We start from the raw sequence: 13,444 nt of genomic DNA on the forward strand, positions 1-13,444 counted from the left end.
CGACGACGACGACACTTGGTTTTGTTGGCCTTTTTGATTCCAGCCATCCCAGCGGCTGTGAAGACCTCTCTCTGGGGTTTGTGTTTCCGCATGACCAACGGTTCTGTGCATCTTTCCGTGGCCTGTTGGCCGTCTGTGTATAGAGGAGTCGCAGAGACAGCACAGCTCCCACCCGCGATGCCGTCAGGATGCAGTTCTCTCCAAGGGGAGCAACACCACGCACGATCTTTCCTTGTTTTCATGAGTCGGACCGTGCATCCACGTGGTAAAGCCAGGACAGACTTGGTGCCCACGGGTAGGACTCGGCCAACACACCTTTCTGGGTAGTGACGCGTGCGCCTTCTCTGCATACACGTGCACCTGCGTGTCCACATGCCGAGCCGAGTGTCAGGGCTGGAATTCTGTGACAGCATGGCACATGGCAGTCTTTGGACTCACTCAGCTTGGAAGGGGTTTCTTGCGACCACGGACAGGGACTGCCTTCCTCAGCTCCCCTGCTCCGTCCCCTACGATCTCACCAAGCCTGGACAGAGGACCTCTGCCCTCTGTATACCACAGCCAGTGGCTCACGCCCCTGACCGAGCACGGGGTGGGGGTGAGGCCGTGGTGGGTTTGCTAGCATGGGTGTGAGGCGCACAGGAGGTCAGCGGGGAGAAGGGACTCAGCTCTTGGAATGAAGGTTGAGGAGTCCGAGGGATTTGGGGCTCCATAGTCAAGTCTGGGGTGAGGCGAGATGCCAGAAGGGAGCGGTCAGAGGTGCTCAAGCCGAGGCCTGAGCAGTGTCCTGCCTCCAGCCCGTCCCTGCTCCTCCCTGGCTCCAGGGCCCCCCAGGAGCCCACAGACCCTGAGGTCTCCACCTTGGCCCTGGGACAGCTCTGCAGGGGTCTCCCACCCTAGGCAGGGACCTGAGTCTGTTGTGCCACCTGGGTTCAGCTGGGCCCTGAGCTGGAATCAGAGCGACTTTGATGTGAAAATCTCTGTGCCTATTTAGGTCGCTCATTATTTTTTAAAAGAGCTAAAAACAACAGCACATGCATAACAAACATGAAGTCGTTATTCTCTTTAAACAGGGAGATCCTGTGTGTGACAGGGCTGCATGATTCAGGGCCTTTTTTAGCCCACTGTGGGAAGGAGGGTGTTAAACTGTCACTTTCTCCTACCAGCCTGGGGCCCGGATGACACCTGGCCCTGCAGGGACGGACAGTGTGGGGGCCTCTCTGTGCCACAGACCCAGGCTGGTACCAGGCTCTGAGTAGCTCTGCGGGTGGCCTGAGGGGGGACCAAGGGGCAAGGCCACAGCAGGGATCCTGTGTGGAGGGCAGCAGAAAATGCCCATGGTCCAGAGAAGCAGCTGCCCGCCTCTCAGGGGTCCTGGTTCTGCTCTCCTATCCTTGGTGGGGACCTGGGCACCCCACTCAGATTGGGGCATGCGTGGCATCCGCCTGGGAGCCCTGCTCCGTGTGTCCTCTGGGCCCTTTCGGGGTACACAGGGTTGAGTGGGGCTCATACTATACCCTCCAACATTCTCTGCCTCCAAGGCCACTCCCAAGTCCTGGCCCGCTGACTCCTGGGCTAACCTGAATCCACACCAGGTGACCCCAGGTGAGTGAGAGAGCCCTGGGCTGTGTCCTTCCTCATTCAGGTGGCTTGGAGGCCTCACCCCTTCAGAGTCCCTGTGTAGCAACCTCGGAGGTCAGCAGGCCCAGCAGACGTCTGAACACCAGGCACCCCCATGACTCCTGCCCCTCAGGCCACCCCCTGGGTCCTGGCCTCTTTTCCATCTTGGTCAGGCCACGTGAGCGGCCAGGACGCCACCTGCAGGAATACGACCCACACCTGGATGCCTGTCCTGGCCCTTTCCACCAGCAGCTGACCACACATCCTGCCCACCAAGCTCTCCTGCCCCTCTGGCTGTCCCTCCAGAAGCCCCCCACAGGGCCCTGTTTCATGTTTCTGGTAATGACCTGCCCCCCGTCCCGCTCCCTGGGAGCCACTGAACAGGGACCCCAGCGGCAGGTGGGTCTGCGGCTTCCACTCATCGCTCCCAAGACAATTTCTGGGCAAAACCTTTATTCCATCCAGGATGTTTGGGCTGGGACCCCTGGCAGCGACACATTCTCTGAGCTTTGTGTTTCACACCTGCCCACAGACCCACCACAGGGCGCTTAGAAAGTCATTTCTGACCAAAACGCTGAGTTCTGTCATCACTAACTCTTGTCTTCCACTTGGCATTGTCCACAAATGATGGAAGCTTGTCCTTGTCAAAGTTCTGAAGCCCTAGCCGTGACGCTTCTGCCCACATGTGACTGAGCAGCCGGGCACCTCCCCAGCAGGCCTTTAGAGAAATCTAGTTTTTGTTTTGAATTCCCTGAATAATAAAATCCAAGGCCCCGCCTACACCTTGCCTGGACCCAGGGCAGCCCAGGGGGGTAGAGTGGGACACATGCAAGGTTCCAGATCCAGCATCTACTCCCAAGTCTCCTCAGCCCCATGTGGCAGCATCAGGCATCTGCTCCAGGACTGTCTGCCTCAGCCACACAGTGACCACAGGGTGTGTCCCTTGGCCCCAGACCCAAATCCTTATCTCTTGCCCATGCAGCAGAAGGTGGGCCTTCCTCCTGGGACCCCAAGACCAGGCCACTGGCCCGAGGTCACCCTGGAGGCCCAGGTGGCTCAGACAGCCCCAAGGAGACCAGTGGCTTTCCTAGCAGCAGTGGGGGCCCCAGCCCCTCCCCAGAAAGGTGGGGTGAGCCCCGGCTCTGAGTCTCCCTATCCCTCTGTCCCTGGAGCCTTCCTTCGGCAAAGCACCTGGATGCTGTGGCCGGGGGTGGGGTGGTGGTGGCCACAGTCCAGCTGGTTGGGACGCAACAGTCCAATGAAGGGAAAACCCTGGGGAAGAAACGGGTCACAAAGTGCCAGGAGAGGGGCCCTGTGCACCCTGGAGGCTGCAGCAGTCATCAGAAAACAGTTTAATTATGTACAGACAATCACTAGACTGATTACAAAGTGCGACGTGAACACACACCTTCAGATTCAGCGACATGGCAGCGGCGTAGTTCATCAAGAGTGGTGCTCTCGAAAGGGGACAGCCACTGAACACCAAAACAAATCACAAACGGTGACAACTGTGGGAGAAGCAGAATCACTTTTCCTTTGGGACAAAAAAAAACAAAAACAAAAACAAAGAAAACAAAAAAAATCAGAGGCTTTGGAATGCTTTCTCTTCTTGCACCACGGCAGGACAGCAGGAGGGCGGCAGGAATGGCAGCAATCTGGGGGCTCAGAGCCTCTCACGTGCCACATCTGCCTCAGGCCACGGGGCCCACAGGGTCAGGATCCAACATCCCAGCAACGGGCTCCACAGGTGTACACACAGCCAGAACCTTGCGGGCCTCAGAAGAGGGGCCGGGAGCCCTGGTTCTCAAACTCGGACCAGGCGTCGCTGAGCTCCATGAAGATCATCTTGGCGTACTGCTCGTATGGCTGCCCCGCGGCCTGCAGCAACAGGTGGCATGAGAGCCTCCCCTCTAGCACCTCCCTTGGCAGGCCAGTGGGCAGGCAGGGAAGCCCCTAGGGACCCATGGAGGGACGGAGCTGGCACGGCCAAGCCGGGTCACCACCATGGGCCGGGAGCCTTGGGCGGGGGCCTGCGGCTGCCCCTGAGGAAGGCCTCCCTGCAGGCCCTGGACTGAGCCCACTCACCTTGTCAGGGTGCACAACCAGAACCGCGCGGCGGTAATGCTTCTTCACCTGCCCCGGGGTCACGAGGTCAGCCATGCCCACGGGTGTCCAGCGGCTCTCCCCATCCCACAGCACCGTGTGCAGTGTGGACAGCAGGGCGCGGATGTTCCTTTCCTTGCCTTCGATCCAGTCCAGGATCTGCAGGGGACACCGTGCACACTCAGCCCTGGGTGCCCACGGGAGGCACTGGGGGCCGTGGGCACGTCCTGAGGCTCCCAGTACCTTCCTCCTTGCTGTACGGGGAAATCGAGGCTCGAAGTAGAGGAAGCACCAAGGGTGGCGCAGTGAGCAGTGGAGGGTGCGGGCTACAGTTTAAGCCTGGCAGCCGAAGCCCAGACCCAGACTCCTAGCCACCCCGCCAGGCTCTGCAAGGAAAGTTGCTGCCTATAACTGGCATCTGGCCCACGGAGCAAGTTTCCAAGGAGGGTCTCTAGGGCCGCATGGCCCCGGCGCCCCCGCACATTCTCACTGAGTGCAGGGCCGCGCGGAGGATGCCCGACCCGCCAGCAGGGCCTGCAGAGGCCTCAGCTTGCACATATGGCCCCACCACGCTCCCCAGCACCCCAATTCCTGCACAGAGCCCACCCCAGGACCAGGCCAGGTGGCCTCATGATGCAGCACCCAGGGGCCAGAAGGTGCCCCCGCCAGAACTGAGTGACCCTTGTCTTGGCTAGACACTCACAACAGACACAAACCCTGTCCCTCTGGTGCAACCCCACCTGCCCCAGGGCCCAGAGGCATTAGAGACAGTTCCTGGGCAGCCTGTGACATGAAGCCAAGGCCATGGCCACATCCTGTGGCCCTGCAGACTGACCATCAACCCAGCTACAGAGCAGGACTTGGCTTGAGGCCAAAGCAGTGACACCCTGTCCACTGGGCCCTGTACCCCCATGGCAAGTGTCCTGGGTCAGGGTGCCCAGCACCTGCAGAGCAGTCCCCAAGGGATGCGCCCATGTGACGGTCTTGTTGCAGACACCCCTAGGGGAGAAGACAGGCTGCCCCAAGTGAGACCACGCCAGAGGGAGTGGGGAGGAAGGTGGCCGGCGCTGAAGCTCACCCAAGTGTCCTGGCCAAGCCCTCTGGGAAATGGGGGCGGCAGGCCATAGAGGCCTAGCCTGGCCCCTCACCTCCCAGCCTCCAGCCACCTCTGTCCTCAAGGGCCTGCAGGGTCCACCTGCAGTGACAGGTCCCTTGGCGGAGGTGTAGGCCCCAGGAAGAGCTCCACAGATGCCCCAGAGCCTGAGCAGAGGCCTTGGCCCAAACACTGACACCACCGCACCTTCAGCTTGAGCGGGTCCGTGTCCCTGGCAAGGTCCTGTTTCCTCATCTCTGCAATGGTCTTTGGCCCCTTCTTGTCAGGCCTGGTGGAGAAGCCTTGATTGGACAATAGATCCTCAAAATCATTCTCTGAGACTTTCGGCTTTTGAGCTGGAAAAGAACAAACTTTTTACAGAGACTCTTTCCCCCAACTCCTCCTGCACCCCTGGGGGACAGGGCCACTGTCCCGAGGCTGCAACAGAAGACAAGAGAAGAAAAAACAGGGTCCCAAAGGCCATTTGCTAAAAATGGGAGAAGCTGACACAAGACCAGAGGAACCTGGCAGCGTGACCCAGAGGAGACATCAGCAGATGCATAGACGGCTGGTTTAACCTTGCCTTTCCTGGGCTCCAAGTTGAAGAAGACAAAACAGGATTTCACCTTTAACCACCTCAGGGTAAGGTGTGCAAAACCCACCCCAATGCAAAGGAAGACAGAAGGAAAACTCACCAAAGCTGGGTGCACGGACGCCCCTTTCCTCTCGCCCCCCGATCACACTGAAGCTTGCCGCATAGTTAGGCCTTGGCTGTGCACAGGCTTTGGGGGGTGGCTTGGCCTGGGGGGACCAGGAAGTGCCCTGGGTCAGCGGCCGACTTGTCTGCCAGGAGCTGCTGCCCTTGGGGGTGGGGGCCGTTGTGGGAACGAAGCCCCCATTCCCAGGACGGAATCCAGCGGACGAGCCTGGGGAAACAGACCACACCACACTCGCAGTCAGCACTCCAGACACCACACGTGTTGGGAAAAGCATGTTTACAGAATGAACATTCATCCCTGAGTGAATCGGGAATCTGCTGCTCTACCCAGCCCATGTGAGGGTCTCCAGGGGCGGGCCAGCACAGGCTAAGCACTGTGGTGGCTGAGAACATTCCGGACTGAGGTCAGATACTAGGATGGGGCAGCTGCTGAGGCAGCACCCCCTCTCCCATGGGCCCAGCCTGGCCAAGGCTGACCAAGGCCTTGTCCACAGAGGACCATGGCCATCTTTATCATGTGGGCACCGCCTCCCAAAGCACCTTAAATGAGGGCTGATTCTTTAACGTTTTATATTGAAATAATTAGAATCACAGGAAGCTGCAAACCAGTACCGAGAGAACCTTGCCTGGCGCCTCCAAGGGTGGCGCCTCTCATGACCTCAGTGAACCGCTGAGGCCAGCAGCGCTGCCACAGCCTGCAGAGCCCGTCCAGGCGTGGCCAGCGGGACGCTCCTGTATGTGTCTGTGTGTGTGCGTGTGCAGGTCTACCCAAACTCACCACGTGTGCAGACTCCCGTAAACAATAGATCAAGACCACCGAACTGTTCCTCTTAAAGTTCTATCATCTTAAGAATGTTCTAGAAATGAAACCAATAGTAGGTGACCTTTTCAACTGGCTCTTTTCACTCAGGACAGTGTCCATCTGAGCCACTGCATGCAGCTGCTGTCCACTCCTTTTTATTGCTGTGGGAACTGCCTGTTTGTTCAACCACCCACCCACTGAAGGACCTCTGGGCTGCCCCAGCGTTTGGCTGTAACAAATCTCTGAACGCTTGCCCTGGATTTTTGTGCAAACATAAGAAGTCACATGGTAGTTGCACAGAGACCACATATTGGTTCTCCAGAGTGGCCATACCCATTTTCATCCCCTCCAGCAATGTGTTGGAAAGCGGTTTCTCCATGTCCACACCAGTACTGGCTGTGGCCTTTTACTTCAGCCATCCCCACGGGTCATGTCTCATCAAGGTCTTCACCTGCATCTTCCTAATAGCCAGTGATGCTGAACATGCTCACGTGCTCATCAGCTGTCCAAATATCATCTTTGCAGAAACACCTCTTCATGCCTCTTGCCCATTTTCTGATCGGATATCTTTTAGTTTTGTTTTTACTGTATTTACATGTTCTACATACAAATCCTTTGCCAAATACGTGGTTTAAAAGCATTTTCTCCCAATCTGAAGCTCAGTCTTTCACAGAGTTTTGAAGAAGTCCAATTTTCTCATTTCTCCTTTTATGGATGGTGGTTTAGGAGACCTAAGAATTCTGCTGAGCTCCAAGTCCCAAAGGTTTTCTCCGAAAGTCATTAGAGTTCTACATGTCAAACTTTAATCTATCGGCAAATCTGAGTAATTGTTGTCTAAGGTTTAAGGTTTAGGTCCAGGTCTCTTTGTCTATGGATGTCAACTGCTCCAGCACCATCTGTTGAATGGTTTTTGCACCTGTGTCAAAAATCAGGTGTGTCTGCCCCTCTGTCAATACTACAGGCTTGATTTCTGTGGCTACAGCCGTAAAGCCAAGGAGAAAGACTTCTCCCATTTTATTCTTCCATTACAAAAATATTTTAGCCATTTCTAGCTCATTTGCCTTTCCTAACAAATTTTACAATAAGTTTATCTATATCTACAAAAATCCTTGTTAGGATTTTGGTAGGAATTGTGTTGAACATATAAACCAACACCTTTACTTGGCTAGAACTTCCAATCCATGAACATGGCATGTCTGTCCACTTCATCAGATCTGATTTCTTTCATGTTTGGTCTTGTAGTTCTATCATATAAGTCCTATACACATTTTGTCAGATTTATGCTGTTTATAAATGTTTATATTTTAAAAAAAGTGATCATAAATGGTACTGTTTTAAATTTTGGTTTCCTTGTGTAATTGTAAGTAAACAAAAATACAAATATATTTTGGTGTGTTGATCTTATATCCTGCGACCTTACTGAACTCACAGTTCTAAAAGGTTTTTATAGATTCCTTGAGATTTCCTACACAATCATGTCATCTGCAAATAGGAACAATTTTATTTTTTCCTTTCCAATACATGTAACTTCTACCTCCATTTCTTGCCTAATGGCAGTAGCTGGGAATTCCAATGAGTAGGAATGGAGAGAGGCTATTTCTGCCTTGCTCCTGATTTTAGGGGGAACATTAAGAATGATGTTATTAGCTATAGGTCTCTGTACAAACTTGTTATCAAGTTGATGACATTCTTTTATTACTGGTTTGCTGACAGTGTTATCACAGAAAGGTACTGAATTTTATATGTAAAAATTTTTTTTACATATCTTGCTTTGAGAAAGAAAAAAGGTTCTGAATTTTGTCAAATGCTTTTCCTGCCTTGTTGATGTGGCTGGTAGATTTCTTTGGCTAATTAACATAGTACATTCTGTTCACTGATTTTGCAATGTTGAACCAGCCTTGTGTTCCTGGAATAAACTCTACCGATCATGGTGTACAATTGTTTTAAAAATATCGATTAATTCTATTTTCTAATATTTTGTTGTAGATTTCTACGTCTATATTCATGAGGGATATTAACCTGTAGTTTTCCTTTTTTTGAACTATTTCTGTCTGATTTTGTATCAGGGTAATAATTCTAGCTTCATAAAATCAACTGGAAACTGCTCCCTGTCTTCGAGTTCTTGGAAGAGATTGTGTGGCATTCTTTAAACATTTGGTAAAATTCTCCAATAACCACATCTAGGTCTGGGGATTTCCTTTTTGAGAGGTTTATAACTACGAATTCACATTTTATTTATACTTACAGAACGATTCAAATTATCTGCTTCATATTGGGTAAGTTTTGGTAGTGAATGTGACTGATTTTGAAAAATTTGTCCATTTCATGCAAATTATCAAATTTATGTACATAGTTGTTTGCATTCCTTGGTTATTCTTTTAAAGCCTACAGGGTCTTTAGTGATGCCCCCTATATCATTCCTGATACTGGTAACTTGTGTTATTCTTCCTTTTTTTTGGTCAGAAGACTGTACAGGTTTTTGTCAATTTTACTGATCTTTTCAAAGAACCAGCTTTTTCCTTCGCTGATTTTCTCTTTTGTTTTCTGTTTCACTGATTTTGGCCCTTTATTATTTCCTTCCTTCTGCTTGCTTTGAGTTTACTTTGCATTTCTTCTTCAAATTTTTTGAGCTGAGAGCTCATGTTATTAGTGAGGCATTTTATCTTTTCTAAAGCAAGCATTCAATGCTATGAATTTCCCTCTCAGCACTGCTTTAACTGTGATTCTCAGGTTTTGCTATGTTTTATTTTCATTTTCATTCAGTTCAATATATCGTTTTATTTCCCTTAAGACTTGCTCTTGGCCGGGCACGGTGGCTCATGCCTATAATCCTAGCACTCTGGGAGGCCGAGGCGGGAGGATTGCTCGAGGTCAGGAGTTCAAGACCAGCCTGAGCAACAGCGAGAACCCGTCTCTACTAAAAATAGAAAAATGATCTGGACAGCTAAAAATATACAAAGAAAAAAATTAGCCAGGCATGGTGGCACATGCCTGTAGTCCCAGTTACTCAGGAAGCTGAGGCAGAAGGATCGCTTGAGCTCAGGAGTTCGAGGTTGCTGTGAGCTAGGCTGACGCCATGGCACTCCAGTCTGGGCAACAGAGCAAGCCTCTGTCTCAAAAAAAAAAAAAAAAAAAAAGACTTGCTCTTTGAAAATTTAGGTATCATTTGAAAACCTAGAAATGTTTCCAAGTGTGAAGGTTTTTCAGTTATCTTGCTATTACTAATTTGTAGAGTTTGATTTCATTATGGTCACAGAACACACTGTATGATTTCAATTCTTTTTTTTTTCCCCAGATAGGGTCTTGCTCTGTTGCCCTGGCTAAAGTGCAGTGGCATCATCATAGCTCACTGAAACCTGAAACTCCTGGGCTCAAGTGATCCTCCTGCCTCAGCCTCCGAGGAGCTGGGACTAAGGCATGCACCACTGTGCCCAGCTAATTTTTCAATTTCTCGTAGAGACGGGGGTCTTGCTCTTGCTCAGGCTGGTCTCAAACTTCTGAGCTCAAGTGATCCTCCTACCTCAGCCTCCCAGAGTGCTACGATTACAGGCATGTGCCACAATGCACAGCCCCCTGATTTCAATTCTTTTACAATAGTTGAGGTTTGTTTCTAGGCCTGGGATAGGCCCATCCTGGGAGGCTCCGCAGGTGCATGGAAAGAGCATACTGTTGCGGGGACCCTGCTGGCCAGTCGGTGGTCATGAGCTCTTCCATGTCCCTGCTGACTTTCCGTCCGGCTCCTCTATCATGTGTGGAGAAGAACACTGGCATCTCCAACTATGATTTGGGTTTGCCTGTTTCTCCTTTCAGTTGTATCGGCTTCTCTTTGTTCAGGATTGCTCTGTTTTCTGAGAGGTTGTGATGGAGGGTCTCAGGCTGCCACCAAGTGAGCTGGATCTTGAGGAGTTCTTTCCTCCTGCCCAAGTGCTGGCAGCCCAAGAGGATTCAGTCCCTGAGCAGATGCAGGCCATTCTCCCCAAGGAAGGCTCTCCCTGCAGCCCCTCCCTGGCTCTCAGACAGCAAAAGACAGAGACCATACATGGAAAGAAAAGACAAAAGCAAGAGACAGACAAAAACTCTCACGGATCTCCTTAGAAAGACAAAAATACCCAAGGAACTATTAACAAAATAAAGTGTATTCAAAGAATGAAAAAACTCTTGGGACTTAACATAACAGAATAAACTCTCATTATAACCTCCCAAAAGCAGAGCCAAAATGGGACAGTGGGAGATGACAAAAAGGAGAGGAGAGATGAAGATGGGAGGATTAGATGCTTGCCCAGGAGATACAAGACTTGCTCAAAGGAATTCAAGAGAATTAGGGAAAAGAAAGCAAAGAAATTAAAGAGGCAACCCAAGGAATTTTCCCAGAGCTGAGGCACGTCAGGTGTCCAGTGTGGGGGCTGCAGGGGGAGCTGACACCATAGTCCACCAAGCTTCAGTGGGAGGTGATGCCACCACCTGGGGACTGGGGCTGCCCCGATGGTCACCATCTGGGCAGACACAGAAGCAGGACTGGGGGTGTGGGGCTTGGTTCTGAGGTCTCACCCACCCAGCGTGCTCTCAGTGCAGCATCCGGGCAGCCAAGCAGAGCCCAGCCAGAGACAGCCATGCCACACTTCCACACCTTGACCTGCTGACCGGATGGTTCCTATCACTCCCTGGGCAGGATGACGCACACCCTACAATGCCAGGGAGGGCCATGCCACAGCGCCAATTTCAGCAAACACCCTGGACAGGAGCAGATATGTGGTCCCCCTGGGTCACCGTGCTTGGGGCTTGTTAGTCTCAGTGAACAGAGCAAAGACTTCACCTTGGGCAGCTCAGAGTCAGATGAAAATAAACCTCCTACAAGTAAACACAACACCCTCCACATAGCAGACATACCCTTCAGGTTACCTTGGAGGCCAGAGCTGAGGTCACCAAGGTCAGCAAATGGGTCCAGGCTCTGGACTTGAGACTTGATCCGGCTGGCCTGAGGGCCGGAAGCGGCTGCCTGACCTCCAGAAGACAAGAGGGGGCCTAGAGAAGGGGCACAGCGTGTTAGAACAAGTGCCACTTGAAGTAAAACGCATCCTCCCAGGAGCCTCTGGTCTTCCTTCCTTACGATCCCACCACCTCACTCTTTGCTTAGTCGGCACCTATGCAGCTTTGAAAAGGCATGAAAAAGACTGCACACCAGAGGCCAGCCCAGAGTCACACACCACCAGAACAGCTGCCTCCAAGCCCCACACGGTGCACTATGCAAAATAATCTAACAATTCGTACCAAGAACCAAAAAAGGTTCACATAGTTCTGACTTTGTAACACCATTTCCTGGAATCTATCTAAAATGTAAATGTCCTTCACGATATTCATTATAATAGTATAAATTTGAGAATATTCTGGGAATAAAATCATGGAACAGTTAAAAATGAGACAACATGAGAAAACATGAAATGATTCTCAAAAGAAATATAAATAATCAAAAACATACAAAATAAGTCAACTCCACTCATAACCAAGAAATGCAAATTAAAAGCACTGATGGCCTATTAAATTGGCAAAATATTTTTAAAGTTATCATCCAACTTTAGTGACAAACCAAAGATTGGAATTCTTGGAGGAAATTAAAAGTGCTGCTGCAGTGAACAAACAAATGGTAAGAAAGTAAAACAGCCTTATTGCTGATATGAAGAAAGTGTTAGTGGTCTAGAGAGAACATCAAACCAGACACAACATTCCCTTAAGCCAAAGCCTAATCCTTAACTATTCAATTCTATGAAAGCTGAGAGAGGTGAGGAAGCTGCAGAAGAAAAGGTGGAAGCTAACAGAGGTTGGCCCATGAGGTCTATGCAAAGAAGCCATCTCCATAACATAAAAGTGCAAGGTGAAACAGCAAGTGCTGATGGAGAAGCTGCAGCAAGTTATCTAGAAGATCTAGCTGAGATCATTGATGAAGGTGCCTACACTGAATAGACTGTCAGTGAAGATGAAACAGTCTTCTATTGGGAGAAGATGCCATCTAGGACTCACATAGCTAGAGAGAAGTCAATGCCTGGCTTCAAAGCTTCAAAGGATAGGCTGACTCTCTTGTTAGGTGACTGTTAAGTTGAAGCCAACGGTCACTGACCATTTCAAAAATCCTAAGGCCTTTAATAATTATGCTAAATCTACTCTACCTATGTTCTAGAAATGGAACAAAAAGCTTGGATAACAGCACATCTGTCTACAGCATGGTTCACTGAATGTTTTAAGCACATGGTTGAGATTTACTGCTCAGAAAAAAGATTCCTTTCAAAACATTACTGCTCATTGACAATGCACCTGGTCACCCCAGAGCTCTGATAGAGATGTACAAGGAGATTCACGCTGTTTTCATGCCCACTAACACAATACCCATTCTGTAGCCCATGGATCAAGGAGTAATTGTGACTTTCAAGTCTTTTTTTTTTTTTTTTTGAGACAGAGTCTTGCTCTGTTGCCTGGGCTAGAGTGAGTGCCGCGGCGTCAGCCTAGCTCACAGCAACCTCAAACTCCTGGGCTTAAGCGATCCTAATGCCTCAGCCTCCCGAGTAGCTGGGACTACAGGCATGCGCCACCATGCCCAGCTAATTTTTTTCTATATATATTTTTAGTTGGCCAGGTAATTTCTTTCTATATTTATTAGAGACGGGGTCTCGCTCTTGCTCAGGCTGGTCTCGAACTCCTGACCTTGAGCGATCCATCCGCCTCGGCCTCCCAGAGTGCTAGGATTACAGGCGTGAGCTACTGTGCCCAGCCGACTTTCAAGTCTTATTTAAGAAATAAATTTCATAAAGCTGCATTTGCAATACATAGTGATTCCTCTGATGGATCTGGATAAAGAAAACTGAAAACCTTCTGGGAAGGATTCACTATTCTAGGTGCCATTAAGAACATTTGTGATTCATGGGAGGAGGTCAAAATATCAACACTGACAGGAGTTTGGAAGAAGTAGATTCCAGCCCTCATGGACGACTTTGGGAGGCGAAAGACTTCAGTGGAGGAAGTAACTGCAGATGTGGTGGAAACAGCAAGAGAACTGGAATTAGAAGTAGAGCCTGATGATGTGAGTGAATTGCTGCAGTCTCATGATAAAACTTGAATGGAT

General features: G+C 50.4%; 1 protein-coding gene across 8 annotated transcripts in view; it reads right to left on the reverse strand.

Moving 5' to 3' along the window:
- Nucleotides 1-2,954: 2,954 nt before the first annotated feature.
- Nucleotides 2,955-13,444, reverse strand: part of GAK (cyclin G associated kinase) — a 69,585-nt gene continuing 59,095 nt past the window's right edge. For 7 of the 8 annotated variants that reach the window (XM_045528296.1, XM_045528289.1, XM_045528292.1 and 4 more), the window contains 5 exons: nucleotides 11,221-11,355; nucleotides 5,509-5,739; nucleotides 5,021-5,169; nucleotides 3,703-3,879; nucleotides 2,955-3,495 (listed from right to left, as the gene is read on the reverse strand). In XM_045528296.1, the coding sequence (XP_045384252.1) occupies nucleotides 3,394-3,495; nucleotides 3,703-3,879; nucleotides 5,021-5,169; nucleotides 5,509-5,739; nucleotides 11,221-11,355 (794 nt within the window). In that variant the 3' untranslated portion in view covers nucleotides 2,955-3,393. The remainder of the gene's footprint in view (nucleotides 3,496-3,702; nucleotides 3,880-5,020; nucleotides 5,170-5,508; nucleotides 5,740-11,220; nucleotides 11,356-13,444) is intronic. The other variant, XM_045528290.1, reaches the window with a different exon arrangement.

The sequence above is a fragment of the Lemur catta genome, chromosome 17 (assembly GCF_020740605.2).
Source record: "Lemur catta isolate mLemCat1 chromosome 17, mLemCat1.pri, whole genome shotgun sequence".
Taxonomy (NCBI): Eukaryota; Metazoa; Chordata; class Mammalia; order Primates; family Lemuridae; genus Lemur; species Lemur catta.